Source organism: Rhodnius prolixus, unplaced genomic scaffold (assembly GCF_049639745.1).
Source record: "Rhodnius prolixus isolate KJV_2025 unplaced genomic scaffold, Rpr scaffold_5, whole genome shotgun sequence".
Lineage (NCBI taxonomy): Eukaryota > Metazoa > Arthropoda > Insecta > Hemiptera > Reduviidae > Rhodnius > Rhodnius prolixus.
Window position 1 is genome coordinate 43,561,080 of NW_027411624.1, and position 16,910 is coordinate 43,577,989.

General features: G+C 36.2%; 1 protein-coding gene across 2 annotated transcripts in view; it reads left to right on the forward strand.

The window, feature by feature from the left end:
- The window catches only part of LOC141457862 (EGFR adapter protein-like), a 454,378-nt gene that overhangs the window by 89,502 nt on the left and 347,966 nt on the right, over positions 1-16,910 (forward strand). The window contains exon 1 of one of the 2 annotated variants that reach the window (XM_074135186.1): positions 7,426-7,922. The exons of the other annotated variant lie outside the window; for it this stretch is intronic. Within the exon in view, the coding sequence (XP_073991287.1) occupies positions 7,884-7,922 (39 nt within the window). The 5' untranslated portion in view covers positions 7,426-7,883. Of the gene's footprint in view, positions 1-7,425; positions 7,923-16,910 lie in introns of those variants that run through there. 2 annotated transcript variants of the gene reach the window in all.

Consider the following 16,910-nt stretch of genomic DNA (forward strand, 5'->3'; position numbering starts at 1 on the left):
GCAGATAATTTATTAATAAAGATTTAGAGGGATTTCATTGGGTTTTATTTTCTTGTTTTACAAAAAAATATAATCTTTTTTTTCTTTTTTTTTCCGTGAGCTGAATCTTTTATTCTAGGACATTAGCAAGTCAAACAAAAGTGGTAGAGATTTGTGCTAGTTGAATGAACGAGATACTCTTACAGAATAATCTTATCAAGTCAAAGCGGATATGAAGAGACAGCGTGCAGATGGAATATAGAAGCGAGTTTCCAGCATAAAACAGGAAGAGGAAGAAGAAGAAGAAGAAGCAAAAAAGCTCCAATCCAAATGGAATGGTGTTGCGCTACTTCTTGCTTGAATTTTCCTCCTTGCTTTTATACTGATTTTTCCACCAGTTTAGAGGTGAAAACTCAAGCATTTGTATGAACACATTGAAAAGAAAAACAACTGGGATTGGCTCGATGAATATTTTAATAGGTTTTCTTTTTAGTAACTTTTTTTTTGCTTTATCCTGCATCCTGCAGCGCGAATGTTAAGGAGAAAACAGTTATTTCATTGTAATCTTCATATTTATACTGAAGCGATCAAAATACTCCGGAATAGTCAAATTCTGGTATCCGGTAAACCGAGCGTCTCTCGGATACCTTCAGTCTGTTGTTGTCGTGACCTCTTTTTCCCCCCCGGAGCGCAAAGCTTTCCTGGAAATGGTTGGACAAATTTTGTACCAACAGTATCTTGGACAGTGCGGAATCCAGGGTGAGGAAATGGTAGTCTAAGTAAGGAGAATAGCCTTTCCCTTCCTGGCATTACTGAGAGACTTACTTAGGTCCGCTTGGGAACATAGAGCATCTGGAAGTCCGCTACTACAGGTGAGCATTCACTCCAGGCTGCCCTCTTCTACGCCTGCTGCCGATTTCCGTTTAGCATCCGGACATGCTCGGAAGTACTTGTTGCTTCGGTTAAAAAGCTCTGACCTCTGTAGCGAAACGTTCTCTCTCACTCTCTTTCTCTGCGAGTTGTCGATCTACACACTAGCACAGGGATGACGAACCTTTTTGAGACGTGGGTCAAATTTTGTTCATTTTTTGTTTAGTACTAGATCTTGGGGTCACTAATGCCCATTTGCACAAGAGTTAAGTTTAAAAAATTTTAAACTGAATATTTTCAAAACTAAACATCTTCAAAAATTCAGTTGGCTTAACGGGTAAAACGGGACGAAACAAGTGGCTATGGAAGTCTCTTTTTACAAACATAACTGAACAAAACCTTACAAAAGTGTGTTTTATCTGAAGAAAAATCTAAATCTAAATTTGCTTTGGGTTGTCGATTTTTTTTTAACGAACAAAATATGAGTAAAATTATACATTTTATTTGATATTTTGTAAACACCTTTTACTTTATTTCAAATACTACAAAAGCATTTGTCGTCATTTGCGTTTTTTAGAACTGTAATAATCAAACTAAAGATTATAGATAGCAATTTAAATTGCTTTTGTGTCAATGCGTGATTGTAAAAAAAATACAGATAGAATATAAATTATCCACACAATTAGAAAAATCTAAATCAAATTGTTGCCTAGCAATTGTGTGGGTCAGTGAAACAACTTGCGTGGGTCAGTGTCTGACCCGTGGGTCATAGGTTCACCATCGCTGCACTAGAACAGAGGTTGGCAACCTATTTTAAGTAGAGAGTCATTTTCTTCTTAAATAATTTTAATAAATCTTACCAAGATCCGCAAGGATGGTAGTGTAAACAAACTCTGTAGATCATTTGTATTCACAAATTATTGTTTTTATGATATTCAATAACATTTAAATGTTTTATATATTTATTTTCACATATTGCAAAGTAAATAGACAAATAAATAATAACTAAACCTGTGTTAGAATGAAAATGGCGGCAGCCCTATATATTACGTACTGTATTTTAATATAATTCTATTCAATTTCAAACCTATCACATTTAAAATTCTTTTTGAAAAAATATCTTTACTTTAATAAATTAAATTTTCCTTTTTTTCAATGAAATTGAAATATACAATGTATTTTGGACAGGCTGAAGAGCCACAAAATTTGGATAAAAGAGCCGCATGCGACCCCTGCACTAGAACGACAAAGTTTAAATAGAATCGCAGAAGCTGATTCAGAGAAAATTGTATATTGATCGAAAAAAAAAATCGATTCATTAAAATTATCCTTAAAGCTGACGGCTTTTGGACCCAAAAGCAATATTGAAGCTTCCTCGGCGGACAAATAAGGGAAATATTAAGTTTAGACTTTTTCTGATTCATAATTTATTTTTTTTCTCAAATTATAGTGGATACATACAGAAAGACGTACAGAATATTTTGTACAAACCACTTTTTTTTGTACACAAGATTACTGCACTTCCTTTCCGGAATTGTAAGAAAAAGGCAAGGGGAAGTTGTCATTAAAAAAGTAAAAGTAAAGTAATCGCCTATTTTTCCAGGCGGGACTTAACGTCTAACTACCAAGTTAGGTGGCGTGGACAGAGGCGACTAACAAACATTCTTTAGTTACTGTAAATTTCTCATATTAACCATTAAATAAAATCCAAGGCCTCTAGACACCGAGAATCGAACCCACTAAACCAACAATACATCTTAGCATTGCGGGTCTAGCCTATAACCGCCTAACATTCTTTACTGTAAATTTCTCATATTAACCATTAAATAGAATCCAAGGCCTAGAGACCGGGGAATCGAACCCACTAAACCAACAATACATCTTAGCATTGCGGGTCTAGCATGTAACTGCCTAACATACTTTAGTGTAAATTTCTTTTATTAACCATTAAATAAAATCCAAAGCCTAGACTGGAAATCGAACCCACTAAACCAACAATACATCTTAGCATTGCGGGTCTAGCCTATAACCGCCTAACATACTTTACTGTAAATTTCTTTTATTAACCATTAAATAAAATCCAAGGCCTCTAGACCAGGAATCGAACCCACTAAACCAACAATACATCTTAGCATTGCGGGTCTAGCCTATAACCCCTAACATAGTTTACTGTAAATTTCTGGTATTAAACATCAAATAAAATCCAAGGCTTAGACCGGGGAATCGAACCCACTAAACCAACAATACATCTTAGCTTTGCGGATCTAGCCTATAACCGCTCGGCAACCGTGGCGCCCAAGTTGTCATTATAACTAGCCAATTTACATGAAGAGAAAATAATTTGAATTTAATTTACCGCCACCATTATTTATTCAGGTTACGTCAAATAAACTTGCACATCCGGTTTTAAAATCCTACTTCTAAAATGTTGACACGATCTTTTGGACTTTCGGAAATTTCAACAACCAATCAGATTGCTCATTTTCATTGTTAGCCCTTTAAGGCAGATTATCGCTGCTCGTTGGGCATAAACTGGCCCCCTGGTTTATCTCATTTCCTTTTAACTTGTTAATTGAATTATCGTTACCCCCCACTCTCTTGCTGATAAATAATTTTAATTTTTTTCCCCCCAAACTAGGGGTTTTTACTTATTTTATGAGATCTACGTTAGGGAATCAGGAGAAGAGTTTTGATCATTGGTTACGCAAATCAATAATCTATTAAAGTAATTGCCTACTTTTTCAGGCAGGCTTTATGTCCAACTACCAATTAGGTGTCGTGGACGGAGGCGACTAGCAAACATACTTTACTGTAAATTTCTCATATTAACCATTAAATAAAATCCAAGGCCTAGACACCGGGGAATCGAACCCACTAACCAACAATACATCTTAGCATTGCGGGTCTAGCCTAGCTTAAAGTACTCAATCAGTTTGGTGAAGACGGAAAACTCAATTAAATGGACTTTATGCAAATCGGAAACGGGTCTAATAGACGGAAAAGAAATCTGGAAAATGAGAATTCAGGGTGGACTCTTTATTCACAAATAGTTTTCATGCTGAAAAAGGAAATAGTCTGCATAAATCTTGAAGGAGGAAAATGATCCTTCAAGTTGGGAAATGTAAAGTGGGGAAAAGAAAATGTGGAAAAACAAGATGTGGCAATGTGAAAAAAAGGGAAAATAGAAAGTAGAGTAAATGGAGAAAATTCTTACTTGTAAAGTGGTCCTAGGTTGGCTAGCAACCCACGCTGGACTGTACAACTAAACATACACTCTTTACAAACCAGCTCTGGAGTCTAGTAAGTTTGGTTAACCTAATAGAATAGATGCAGATGTTATCTACTGCTGTCATGGTAACCCGGCGACAAGTTCAAACAGGTGAACTTACTTAGCAACCGCAATAAATTGGTTCCAGGAAACGCATTTTTTTTTATCTCTACAAGTGAATGAGATCTTGAGATTTCACCGGAAGTACCCATTTCCACAGATTGATCAGCGTGTGTGTCTGTGTGTTTGTATAAACCGGAACTAAACAAAAACACTCGCCAGAAGTTTAAATGTGAAACACTTTACATTTCCTCCAAATTGCTGTTTTTAATGTATTGTACAGTCTTACCACCTAAATTTACAAATTTTGTTTAGTAAATCGGTTAACCGGAAGTCAACCAATTAATGAATGAATTTTCCACTTTTATTGGCGGGGGGGGGGGGGGTTATTTTCACGAAAACTGCCGCAAAGTTTTTCAGTAGCCTCTAAGTTTACTATCTGTACTTTACGTAGGCGCCCATAAACCCTCAGAGGTCTATAAAACAATTTCGAACCCAATATAGTGGAACCTTGCAAAGAAACACCCAGGCACACCCATCTGATTAATTAAGAAGGAATACTGAAGTTATTTTATAATTACTTATTATTTATAGTTATAATTTATAATTACTTATTATTTAATAAATATTAAGGATCTGTAACGCTAATATGCATTGTGGTACTGGGTTCGATTCCCCGGTCTCTAGGCCTTGGATTTTATTTTAATGGTTAATAAAAGAAATTTACAGTAAAGTATGTTAGGAGGTTGTAGGCTAGACCCACAAAGCTAAGATATATTGTTGGTTATGTGGGTTCGATACCCGGTCTTAGGCCTTGGATTTTATTTAATGGTTAATAAAAGAAATTTATAGTAAAGTATGTTAGGCGGTTATAGGCTAAACCCGCAAAGCTAAGATGTATTGTTGGTTTAGTGGGTTCGATTCCCCCGGTCTAGGTCTTGGATTTTATTTAATGGTTAATAAAAGAAATTTATAGTAAAGTATGTTAGGCGGTTATAGGCTAGACCAACAAAGCTAAGATGTATTGTTGGTTAGTGGGTTCGATTCCTGGTCTTTAGGCCTTGGATTTTATTTAATGGTTAATACAAGAAATTTACAGTAAAGTATGTTTGGCGGTAATAGGCTAGACCCGCAAAGCTAAGATGTATTGTTGGTTTATGGGTTCGATTCCCCCCGGTCTTTAGGCCTTGGATTTTATTTAATGGTTAATACAAGAAATTTACAGTAAAGTATGTTTGGCGGTAATAGGCTAGACCCGCAAAGCTAAGATGTATTGTTGGTTTAGTGGGTTCGATTCCCCCCGGTCTTTAGGCCTTGGATTTTATTTAATGGTTAATACAAGAAATTTACAGTAAAGTATGTTAGGAGGTTGTAGGCTAGACCCACAAAGCTAAGATGTATTGTTGGTTTAGTGGGTTCGATTCCCCCCGGTCTTTAGGCCTTGGATTTTATTTAATGGTTAATACAAGAAATTTACAGTAAAGTATGTTTGGCGGTAATAGGCTAGACCCGCAAAGCTAAGATGTATTGTTGGTTTAGTGGGTTCGATTCCCCCCGGTCTTTAGGCCTTGGATTTTATTTAATGGTTAATACAAGAAATTTACAGTAAAGTATGTTTGGCGGTAATAGGCTAGACCCGCAAAGCTAAGATGTATTGTTGGTTTATGGGTTCGATTCCCCCCGGTCTTTAGGCCTTGGATTTTATTTAATGGTTAATACAAGAAATTTACAGTAAAGTATGTTACGCCTCCGTCCACGACACCTAATTTGGTAGTTGGACGTTAAGCCCCGCCTGAAAAAATAGGCGATCACTTAGCTTTTTTTTTTTAAGATATTTAAATTTTAACATTAAGATATTTTTCATAAAACTATTTGTTACACAATGTAAAAATTACTTTAATAAATTTTTAAAGTCATAAAATAAATTGTACAAACACAGTCAACCTAATAGATAGTTTTATTTGTAATTAACAGAAAATTACTTTTATGATGGGGGGGGGTCGATGGAGATTTCGAAAAATTATATAGGGGGGAGGTCCATGATCACAAAAAAAAAAAAAAATTGGCGACCCCTGCGTCTAGGCACCCGCAAAGTTTAACTTCACGTAAAAGGATTTCATTTTATGTTGGTAACCATGAATTTAGAGATCTAAAAATTTAATTTTTTTTATTTTATTTATAAAAAGATCAATTAGTGAAAAACTTGCCTCAAAATATTTATTTCCGGTTGGAAAGTTGAAAAAAAAAAAATAACTCTTTGAGCAAGGCCGCTATTCTATTCTTGTTGCTTTTAAATAAATCCTTATCAGCTGTTTATGAATAACCAATATTGACGGTGTGTGAGTGAGACAGAGTGAGAAAGAGAAGGAAGAATGAAATACCTCCAAAATGGGATGATGATGATGATGGGTCAGGGATATAAAGTTGTCTGTCTGTCTGACTGTCTCACCGCTAGAAGGATAAAAAGGAAGGAAACAAAAACAGCGATAGCCGAAAGAGAGAGCGTCAATGATGAGGAGGAAATGACGTCACAGATCAGTGTAATAAAACTTTTTTTTTTTTTTGGAACAGCGTACGTACGAACACGCGTGTGTATATTTGCAAAGTGCGTATGAGATGTGTGGTGCATAAAGGTTGCATTGAAATAAAAATAAAAATAAGAAGTAGACATGGCAAAAAGAGAAGAACAAGGACAGTGGAGATCTATCTATCTCTGTTGCACCACTTTGCAGAGTATGGGTATGAGTGTGAGTGTATATATACACAAGGACCTCCTGTCAGTTTGAGTAGCGGTGGGGAGAGGTTCCTGAAGGATTAAAGGTGTCCTACCCACACCCGTTTTTAGTGTCCAAGACCGGTTCACTTGTCTCTCTCTCTCTCACTCTGGTTATAATGTGCATTGTGGTGTCTTTGTGTGCACTTTACCCTATCCCCTCCACCCAACACCATCACCACTAACTGGGGAATATTTAAGTTGGTACTTTAAAAAAAAAAGAAAAAAAAAAAGGGAACTTAACACGGACACATAGACACAAACACACACACAGCCTGCTTAGTAAAAGAAGAAAAAAAAAAAAGCACTGTTACTAAAGTCTCCACTGGTTTTTTTGCTTTTTTAAAACAGTAAAAGTCTAAAAAAATAAATAAAAAAAATTTTTTTTTAAAAAGTAGTGGGGATATTTTACAGTACAGGTAGGGGTACAGAAAGCTCTCGGTCTAAAGTTGTTGTTACTCGCGCGTGTGTATTATTTTAACTGTTGCCGTCGTGTAGATAGATACCGAGGACTAAAACCCGGCCGGCCAGCCAATAAAAGTACAGCTTTTTAGCCATTATAATAATAATAATATTATTTGAATACAGTGAATGTGCAGTCAGTGCAGTTTTCTGACGCTGGATAGCGTTGGCATCTCTATAGTACGTCAATAAGACTTGTGATTTAAAAAAAAAAATTCACTTCCGCTTTTATTCGCGTATTTTCAAATCTAAAAGTGGCCCCACCCCCCCCGTGTAAGTTGCAGGAAGTGAATTAAGTGTATCTGTGATAAATTAAAAATAGATAAAATTAATTTTAACGAAATGTGATTGGTGGAATCCAGTGATAAAGTGATGTGTACATTTAGAAATGATCATTTAAAGAAATAAAAATAAATTTACTAATAATTGTGATGTTGACATGTTGGAGACGATATCAACACTAAGGTGGATATGCCGGCATCAAATTCTGACAGTTTTCAAGGAATTAAGGTATGATGGTTAATTTCCCCAAAAATTTTTTTCTCTTAATGTAATTTTACGTAAAAAAAAAAGAAAAGAAAAAAGAAAATCCCCCAAAAAAATTTTCTCTCGCAAATATTTTGTTGGAAAAAAAGGAAAATGCTAAAATAGGAACCAATTCTTTTCTAAATTATAGAAAAGTGTCCAAAAAATTTTGACAACTTGTCTTTTCCGGTGCGGGCAGAATTTTTTTCGTCTACAAAAAACATCATATTTCCGCTAAAATTCAAAAAATATTAAATTTAATACAAACACCATAAAACATACATCAAAATTGTGAACAACAGTTTTTTTTTTTTTTTGGATAGGTGGGGGGTGCAAAACGGATGTGGATCTGGTGATATCTAAAAATCGAAGTAAAATAAATCGGAAGTAAAAGGACTTAATAGACTTTTTTGGGGGGGTGGCTTGAATTACTGATTACGAGAGCGTTATCAAACAGCCAGTAGTTCTAGACCAACGATGGCGAACCTTTTTGAGACGTGGGTCAAATTTTGTTCATTTTTAGTACTAGCTCTTGGGTCACTAATGCCCCATTTGCACAAGAGTTAAGTACTGAATATTTTCAAAATTAAACACCTTTAAAATTCAAAGTTGGCTTAACGGGGTAAAACGGGACGAAACAAGTACTACGGAAGTCTCTTTTTACAAACATAACTGAAATGCAACCTTACAAAAGTGTGTTTTATCTGAAGGAAAATCTAAATATGGTTATTTGCTTTGGGTTGTCGATTTTTTTTTTAACAAAACAAAATATGAGTAAAACTATACATTTTATTTGATATTTTGTAAACACCTTTTACTTTATTTCAAATACTTACAAAAGTGATTTAGAACTGTAATGATCAAACTAAAGGTTATAGATAGCATTTAAATTGCTTTTGTGTCAATGCGTGATTGAAAAAAAAATACAGATAGAATATAAATTATCCACCACAATTAGAAAATCTAAATCAACCCTCGTAAACAAACAAATGGTTGCCTAGCAATTGTGTGGGTCAGTGAAAAAGCTTGCGCGGGGCCAGTGTCTGACCCGCGGGTCATAGGTTCGCCATTACTGTTCTAGATGTTCTGTTGATTTTTGGTGGGCAGTTAGAATAGAATAGATTAAATTAGGGCGTCCTTGAAGGCATACGCCACTGCGACCCCCTTTGGATCTATTGTGGCTCCCCCAACTTTAGAGCTCGCCCTCCCAGTTCCGTCCTTTTAATCAGACTCTTGATTCTGGAGAGCGACTCTTGGGTAAAGCTCTCACAGGCACTTGGTTTTCGCTACCCGGAGAAGTAACATCCTTAGCCCAGACAAGTTCCTCACACTGACACCGTCCGTTTTAGTATCAGACTCTTAATTCTGGAGAGCGACTCCTGGGTAAAGCTCTCGGGCCTTGGTTTTTCCTCCCGGAAAAAGTAACATCCTTAGCCCAGACAAGCTCCTCACACTGACACAACACATGCAGTGGCCGTTTCCTCCGTTTCCGTTGTAGGCAGTTAGTTTCCCTCTAAAGTAACATTTCAGCATAATATACGGTCCTGTGCCTTTTGTATTATTAAGGAGCTTTCCCCCCGCCCCTCTTGCAATGTTATTTTTTCTTTTTAATTAAGAAATACTTCTTTTTTTTTTATCAATTCTGTCATTTTAGTATCGTAATTGGTCATTAAAAAGTAAAGAAACAAACTATAGTTTCCGGTCGATTATTTTTTCTTTTGTGGAACATGGATTCTTTAAAATAGAAAGTGAATGGCAATAACCTTTTGACAGACGTCATGTTGACCGGATGTTGTTGACATGGCGATCGATGCATTTTTACTGCTCCCATGTGGTGCGACATAAACTATATACGAGTTAATAAGTTTGACGGAGTAAAAATATTGAGAATAAAAATCTGGTGGGAATCAGATTTGAGGGGGCTAATGGGGTGATACACCCTCAAAGGTTCGCCAAAAATTAAAAAATAAAATGAGGAAGTATTACACCGGAAATACACGTTTTCTAAGTTTCTTTTAAAACTGGTTTGATATTTTGATTGGGTCCCAACAAGTACTTTTAATAGTTTTATAAGTAAAATAATCAAATTATATAAGAAAATATAGTTTTTATGCTTAAGTTCTTTATTGATGACACTTTGAAGGAGGGGAACTCTACTCACGTTTCTCTCCCGGAAAAGTTCTTTACAGGATATCCCTGAAAGAAAAATGTTTCGAACAAACTTTTCTTTTAAAATAAGAACGCAAAATAAAAAGAAAATTGTTGAAGTTGTTTCGTGAAAATCTCCCCCCCCCCAAAAAAAAATGAAAAATCATTATGTAACAAGTCATTTCCGGTTCGTGGATTCTCCATCATTTGGTTACTTGGCCAATTTCCGTTGGAGGCATTATAAAGAAATACAAAAGTTCGAGTATTTAGGTAGCGGCGAGATTTCATGTTTAAGCCAAAGTCTAGAAACAAAAATTGACTTGAGTGGACCTCAAGACGACAAGACGAATACTCGGATAATTCCGGAAACCGGAAATATCTGAAAATTTTTTATAGAAAACGCTAAATTTCTCTCACCAAGTAAGAGAAAGTTGTAATCAGCCGACTGCTACAGCTTGACAAGATAGAAGAGAGATTAAGTTTAGGGGATGCTTCAAAGAAAGTAATGGTTAAAAATAAACTTAGCATTCAGACTTAAGTATACTTGAACAGCTGTAAAGAATGGACAGTCCAACCACTTCAGACTTGGTCTTTCAATAATAGATTCACTCCCAAAAGTAAAAATTCAACCATTTCTTTTCTTTCATTTTAAAATCAAATTTTCATCATGGTGATTGAATTTTTCTCGCCAGTTTTCCAATCTGTTTCCTGTTTATTCTTCTGGAAAATCTGGAAGAAAATATTCAAGTGATTTTTTTCTCTCTCAAACGTCTTACTTGGACTTCAAGCTTGAAGTATTTTGAAGGAAATGTAATTCTTAGTAACAAATTTGTACTTTTTTTTTTTTATCGATACTTGTATCGATCGATGAGTCATCATCCTCTGATAGCATCTACGTGGAATATCGATTTTCAAAGATTTTGTTTTTGTTAAGTTGTAAAAATAAACAGGGAGAACCAGTAAGTATTGTCCAATAGGCCTACTGTGTGTAGTACATCTAAAGTGGACTTCAATGACGTATTGGCCAACTTCATATTTTCCACTGTTCTTAAGTGACGTCACTTAAAAATTTTCCTCCCTAAAATCATTACTTTTTTTTGCAATAAAAATGTTATTACTCAAGAAAGTTTTAGTCCGAATTCGATTCTGATGACACGGTTAGTAAGACACGATAAATTTTCTAAAAAATTGACACCATTTTCGGAGCATATTTCTTAAACTTTTCTCAAATATGTTGAAAATGCTATTTGCAACCTTTTGACTTCCTTATTTTAAGACAGCCTACTTTAAAAATTGACTACTGGTGCCATCTAAAAGAGTTTTCAATGAATTAAACAACTTGATGAACTAACAACACTGTTGTGGTGCTCGTGAACAGCGTTTTCTTGCCAAAAACTAACGTAATTTCTCTTAGGAAGATAAAAGGAATCCTGGAAAATGATATACCGCGTTTGAAAGCCCACATTAGACAAGGAAACTTTTACTAAAAAGTGGCCAGCACCTAGGTCTGATAATGATCACGTAAGGGCCTAAGTTTTTTCAAAAATTTTCGATTACTTTTATTGTTTCCAGCATCCAGGAGGAAGATTGAGGCTGTTTGGAGAATAACTTATGCTTCAAAATGGTGTCAGTTTTTTAGAAAATTTATCTGTCTTACTAACCGTGTCATCAGAATCGAATTCGGACTAAAACTTTCTGAGTAATAACATTTTTATTGGAAAAAAAAAGTTATGTTTTTAGAAATAAAAAATTAAGTGACGTCACTCAAGTACAGTGAAAAATATGAAATTGACCAATACGTCATTGAACTCCACTTTAGATGTACTACACACAGAAGGCCTATGGACAATACTTACTGCTTCACCCTGTATACATATAAACACACTGAGAAACGTTTTTTAAAGTTTGTAAACACTTTTTCTGACTCAGAGGACAAATATTTCCGGTGTTCAAAATTCGACGTCGAAAATATTCGTACGATAACAATAACTTCTCTTATTAGAGCAGTAAGAGGAAGTAAAAAGTCCCGGAAGTAATGAACTATCAAACAATCGCCCTTTTTTTTTTTTCGAAATCGGTTAAGACTTGTTCGACCATAGTTTACATAAATTTCTATTAATTATATTATACTAAGGGTCAATGAAAGGATAGGTGAAGGTCATCAATGACAAATTTATCATAATTTTATGATAATTATTAATGATTAATTAATAGAAAATGATTGCACAAATAGAACACTTATCTATTAGCAGCAGAGTTTGTTTTTTCCCAGATGAAGTTTGACAAGACGCGTAAATTGAGCACGTGTCCATTTCAGGCAAGCAGCACGTGTTGTAATTTGATCAGAGTGGAGGTATTTGACTAATGTCTCCCACATGATACGAATCCTTCAGGACACAGAAACCATTCTACAGCTTTGCAGGACAAAAAAAAAAGAAAAAAACTGTTCCCTTATCTGGAAAATGTTAACAGATAAAATATGTAGTTGTTAGACGGGAAATAGAGTGGGCTGGAATAAGTCTGGAACTCTCGCAAAATTGAGAGAACTAGGAAGAAAAATCTACTGTTATCATCAGGATTCCTTGAGGGTGTCGAGCGTCGAGAATAGACGAATCAGGTGGGAAATTCAGACGAATTAAGTACCACAAAATATTTAGTACCAACGCCAGTTATTGATAATCGCTCCTGGATATCCTAAATTTCATAGTTTGTAAATAAATTTTGAAGGGTGCCACGATAGCCGAGCGTTTAGAGGCGAGACCCGCAAAGCTAAGATGTATTGTTGGTTTAGTGGGTTCGATTCCCGGGGTCTAGAGGCGTTGGATTTTATTTAATGGTTAATATGAGAAATTTACAGTAAAGTATGTTAGGCGGTTATAGGCTAGACCCGCAATGCTAAGATGTATTGTTGGTTTAGTGGGTTCGATTCCCTGGTCTTGGCCTTGGATTTTATTTAATGGTTAATATGAGAAGATTATAGTAAAGTATGTTAGGTGGTTATAGGCTAGACCCGCAATGCTAAGATGTATTGTTGGTTTAGTGGGTTCGATTCCCTGGTCTTGGCCTTGGATTTTATTTAATGGTTAATATGAGAAATTTATAGTAAAGTATGTTAGGCGATTATAGGCTAGACCCGCAATGCTAAGATGTATTGTTGGTTTAGTGGGTTCGATTCCCGGGGTCTAGAGGCGTTGGATTTTATTTAATGGTTAATATGAGAAATTTATAGTAAAGTATGTTAGGCGATTATAGGCTAGACCCGCAATGCTAAGATGTATTGTTGGTTTAGTGGGTTCGATTCCCTGGTCTTGGCCTTGGATTTTATTTAATGGTTAATATGAGAAATTTATAGTAAAGTATGTTAGGTGGTTATAGGCTAGACCCGCAAAGCTAAGATGTATTGTTGGTTTAGTGGGTTCGATTCCCGGGGTCTAGAGGCGTTGGATTTTATTTAATGGTTAATATGAGAAATTTATAGTAAAGTATGTTAGGCGATTATAGGCTAGACCCGCAATGCTAAGATGTATTGTTGGTTTAGTGGGTTCGATTCCCTGGTCTTGGCCTTGGATTTTATTTAATGGTTAATATGAGAAATTTATAGTAAAGTATGTTAGGCGATTATAGGCTAGACCCGCAATGCTAAGATGTATTGTTGGTTTAGTGGGTTTGATTCCCTGGTCTTGGCCTTGGATTTTATTTAATGGTTAATATGAGAAATTTATAGTAAAGTATGTTAGGCGGTTATTGGCTAGACCCGCAATGCTAAGATGTATTGTTGGTTTAGTGGGTTCGATTCCCGGGGTCTAGAGGCGTTGGATTTTATTTAATGGTTAATATGAGAAATTTATAGTAAAGTATGTTAGGAGGTTGTAGGCTAGACCCACAAAGCTAAGATGTATTGTTGGTTTAGTGGGTTCGATTCCCCGGTCTCTAGGCCTTGGATTTTATTTTAATGGTTAATAAAAGAAATTTATAGTAAAGTATGTTTGCTAGTCGCCTCCATCCACGACATCTAATTGGTAGTTGGACTTTACTGCTTTTTACTAAACAAATTTTGAAGTTTTTACCTTCAACTTAAGTGGGCGCCTACTTAAATAATATCACAAGCATGATTATAGTATTTGATTAGTTGATTGTTTCTCTTGAATTTTTCTTGTGTTAATTAAATGTTTGATTTAAATTTAAGTAAAATTTGATTCAAGCTTTTCACGTTTAGCGATTTGATCGGTGAAGTCCCTACTGGCACAGTGAAATATAAAGTTAGAATTTTTAAAATTATCCAGAAAAAACACGGTCATTCCCTAAGGAAATAAATTTGCTGTCAGAAAATGAACACTTGTATTTTTACGATATTATTATTAGCTCGTCTTGAAATATTACCGCCATAACTTTGAATTATTTATTCATTTATTGGCGGAAGAGATATTATACGTACGGCCTTAAGTACTTATTTGGAACTTCCGTCAGATCTACGACTGACGGCTGTTGCTAAGTAACGCCGCTCGTTTTCTCTGGCGGCAATTTTTGTTTATTTTTTTTTTGTTTAATGAATGATTTAGTTTCCTCAATATCCACCAGAGGTGTAACATTGGCGGATATTCATTATTTTTTTATCATGAAGTTATAAATAAAGATTGACGTCATTAAAAAAAAAGAAAGTGAATAGAATTTCTTCGTATTATTAGAAAAAGGAAGTAGTGATAGTGATGTGGGGGGAGGGCAGCAAAATGAAGTCGCCGGACTTCCTCTTTTTCTTGCCGCCGTTTACGTAATCAAACTTTCTTCATGTTCATACATGTTCACTTTTTCGAAAAAAAATTCTATTCAGTGAAACGTCACATCCGGTGAGCTACTTTTTCTCCAAATTTCAAATTTTGGTTACTACATATTTTTAATCCTTATTAAAATATAAAACATGATAAGTCTTAAATTTACGCTGAATTAGTTCTCAAGAGAAAAGCAACTATCTCTTTTCCGGAAGTATTTTAAATTTTCTGTAGGATTTTTTTTTTAAATTGAAAATCGGAAGAACTTTTTTTCGTGAAAAATCTCAAGAAAAAAACATCGATTCAGCAAAGTGTTATTTCCGGTTGGTTTTTATTTTTCCCTCAAAACGTACGAGTATTTTCGTTTTTCGTCCTAAAATCAGTCATCAAATTTTTGGGAATTTCTGTGATTCTTTTTTTTTTTTTTCTTTTTTTTAGGGATAAATTGTTAACGTACACTTACAAACACATTAAAATCTTATTTCTCGGGACAATGGAGGGTTTTCGAAACATATACGAGGTCTGTTAAGTTTCAAACGGTCATAAAGCACTTTTACCGAGAGGTTCTTGAAAAAACTACGAAAAAGGATCCATTCGTGTGAGACCAAACATCAAGGAACAAGTGGGTGTTGCATCACGATAATGCTCCTTGTCCACACAGCAATTTCAATAAACCAGAGTTTTTGGCCCTGTAAAAAACATTCCTGTGGCTCCTCACAGCCTCCTTATTCGCCTGACTTGGAGTCCTTGTGACTTTTTTCTCTTCCCTGAAGTTGAAAAATCACCTCAAGGGTGACTCATTTTGGGACAGTCCGATAACATTTAAAGGGCTGTAACCGACCAAGCTGAAGGCTATTCCAGTATCAGAGTTCGAGCACTGCTATGAGGAGTGGAAGAAACGTCTCCAGCGCTGTTTGGCTTCAGAAGGAAGTTATTTTGAAGCTGACAATAAAGAATTGTACTTCTTTTTGAATAAAAAAATCAGTCTCATTACTTAATTTACAGACCTCGTATTTTCCGGGGAAGGAAAAAAATCTTTTAATTGTAAGATAAGATAAGATATTAGTTGGGACGGGACCTATACCCCAAGGCACCGCAGCCACAGAAGACTTATTGTGCCAATCCCTTCTTAGTTCTAGTAGGCGAACCCTCCCCTCCTAAAGAGGTCAAGGACTTTCCCTACTAGTTGTTTTTGCGCTACTATCTCCTTCGGCCTCAACGTTCCAAAGGTTTCATAGCGCAAACTTTCGATTGCAACGCAATCGAACAACAGGTGAGAGGCCGTTTCCTCCTCTTCCTGACATAATCTGCACAACGGCTCCGAGCTGATAAGCCCCACCTTGCGCAGATGCTTCTTGAACCTACCGTGCCCCGTGAATAGGCCTGTAATCAGAGTAATCTGATTTCTGCCCAAACACAGGGTCTCTTTGGATCTTTGCTTACACAGCCAAGGCATCAAGGTCTTGCTGTGTTTAACCCCAGGACACATCACCCAGTTCTTTTCGTGCTCCCTCCAGATCCAATCTCTGAGAGCCGCGCGAACCGAACCCCTGGTGATCCCCAGGACAGGCTCTGGACCGATGAAAGGAGTGTTAGCCCCATTCCTGGCCAGATAATCAGCTTTTTCATTCCCTTCAATACCCACATGACCCGGCACCCATTCCAACCGAACTTTGTTGTGCCGCGCCAGTAGTTCCAGGGCCTTCCTGCATTCCCAGACCAGGGAAGAGGTGATTCTGAAGGATACGAGAGCCTTCAGTGCAGCCTGGCTGTCCGAAAAGATGCGAATCTCCCTATTTCTAGGTTCCATCCGCAGGTTTTCCTCAGCGCATATTTTAATAGCAAAAACCTCGGCCTGGAAGACTGTGGCGTATCTCCCAAGAGATCTCTCAATGAGTACCTCGGGTTTAACCCCATACACTCCAGACCCAGTCCCACAGTCCATCTTGGAGCCATCGGTAAACCAAATGCCTCCCTTCCGGTACTGATCCGTCCAGTTTACCCTCCATTCAGTCCTCGGTTTAATACACACCTGAAAAGGAGTCTCGAAACTGTATTT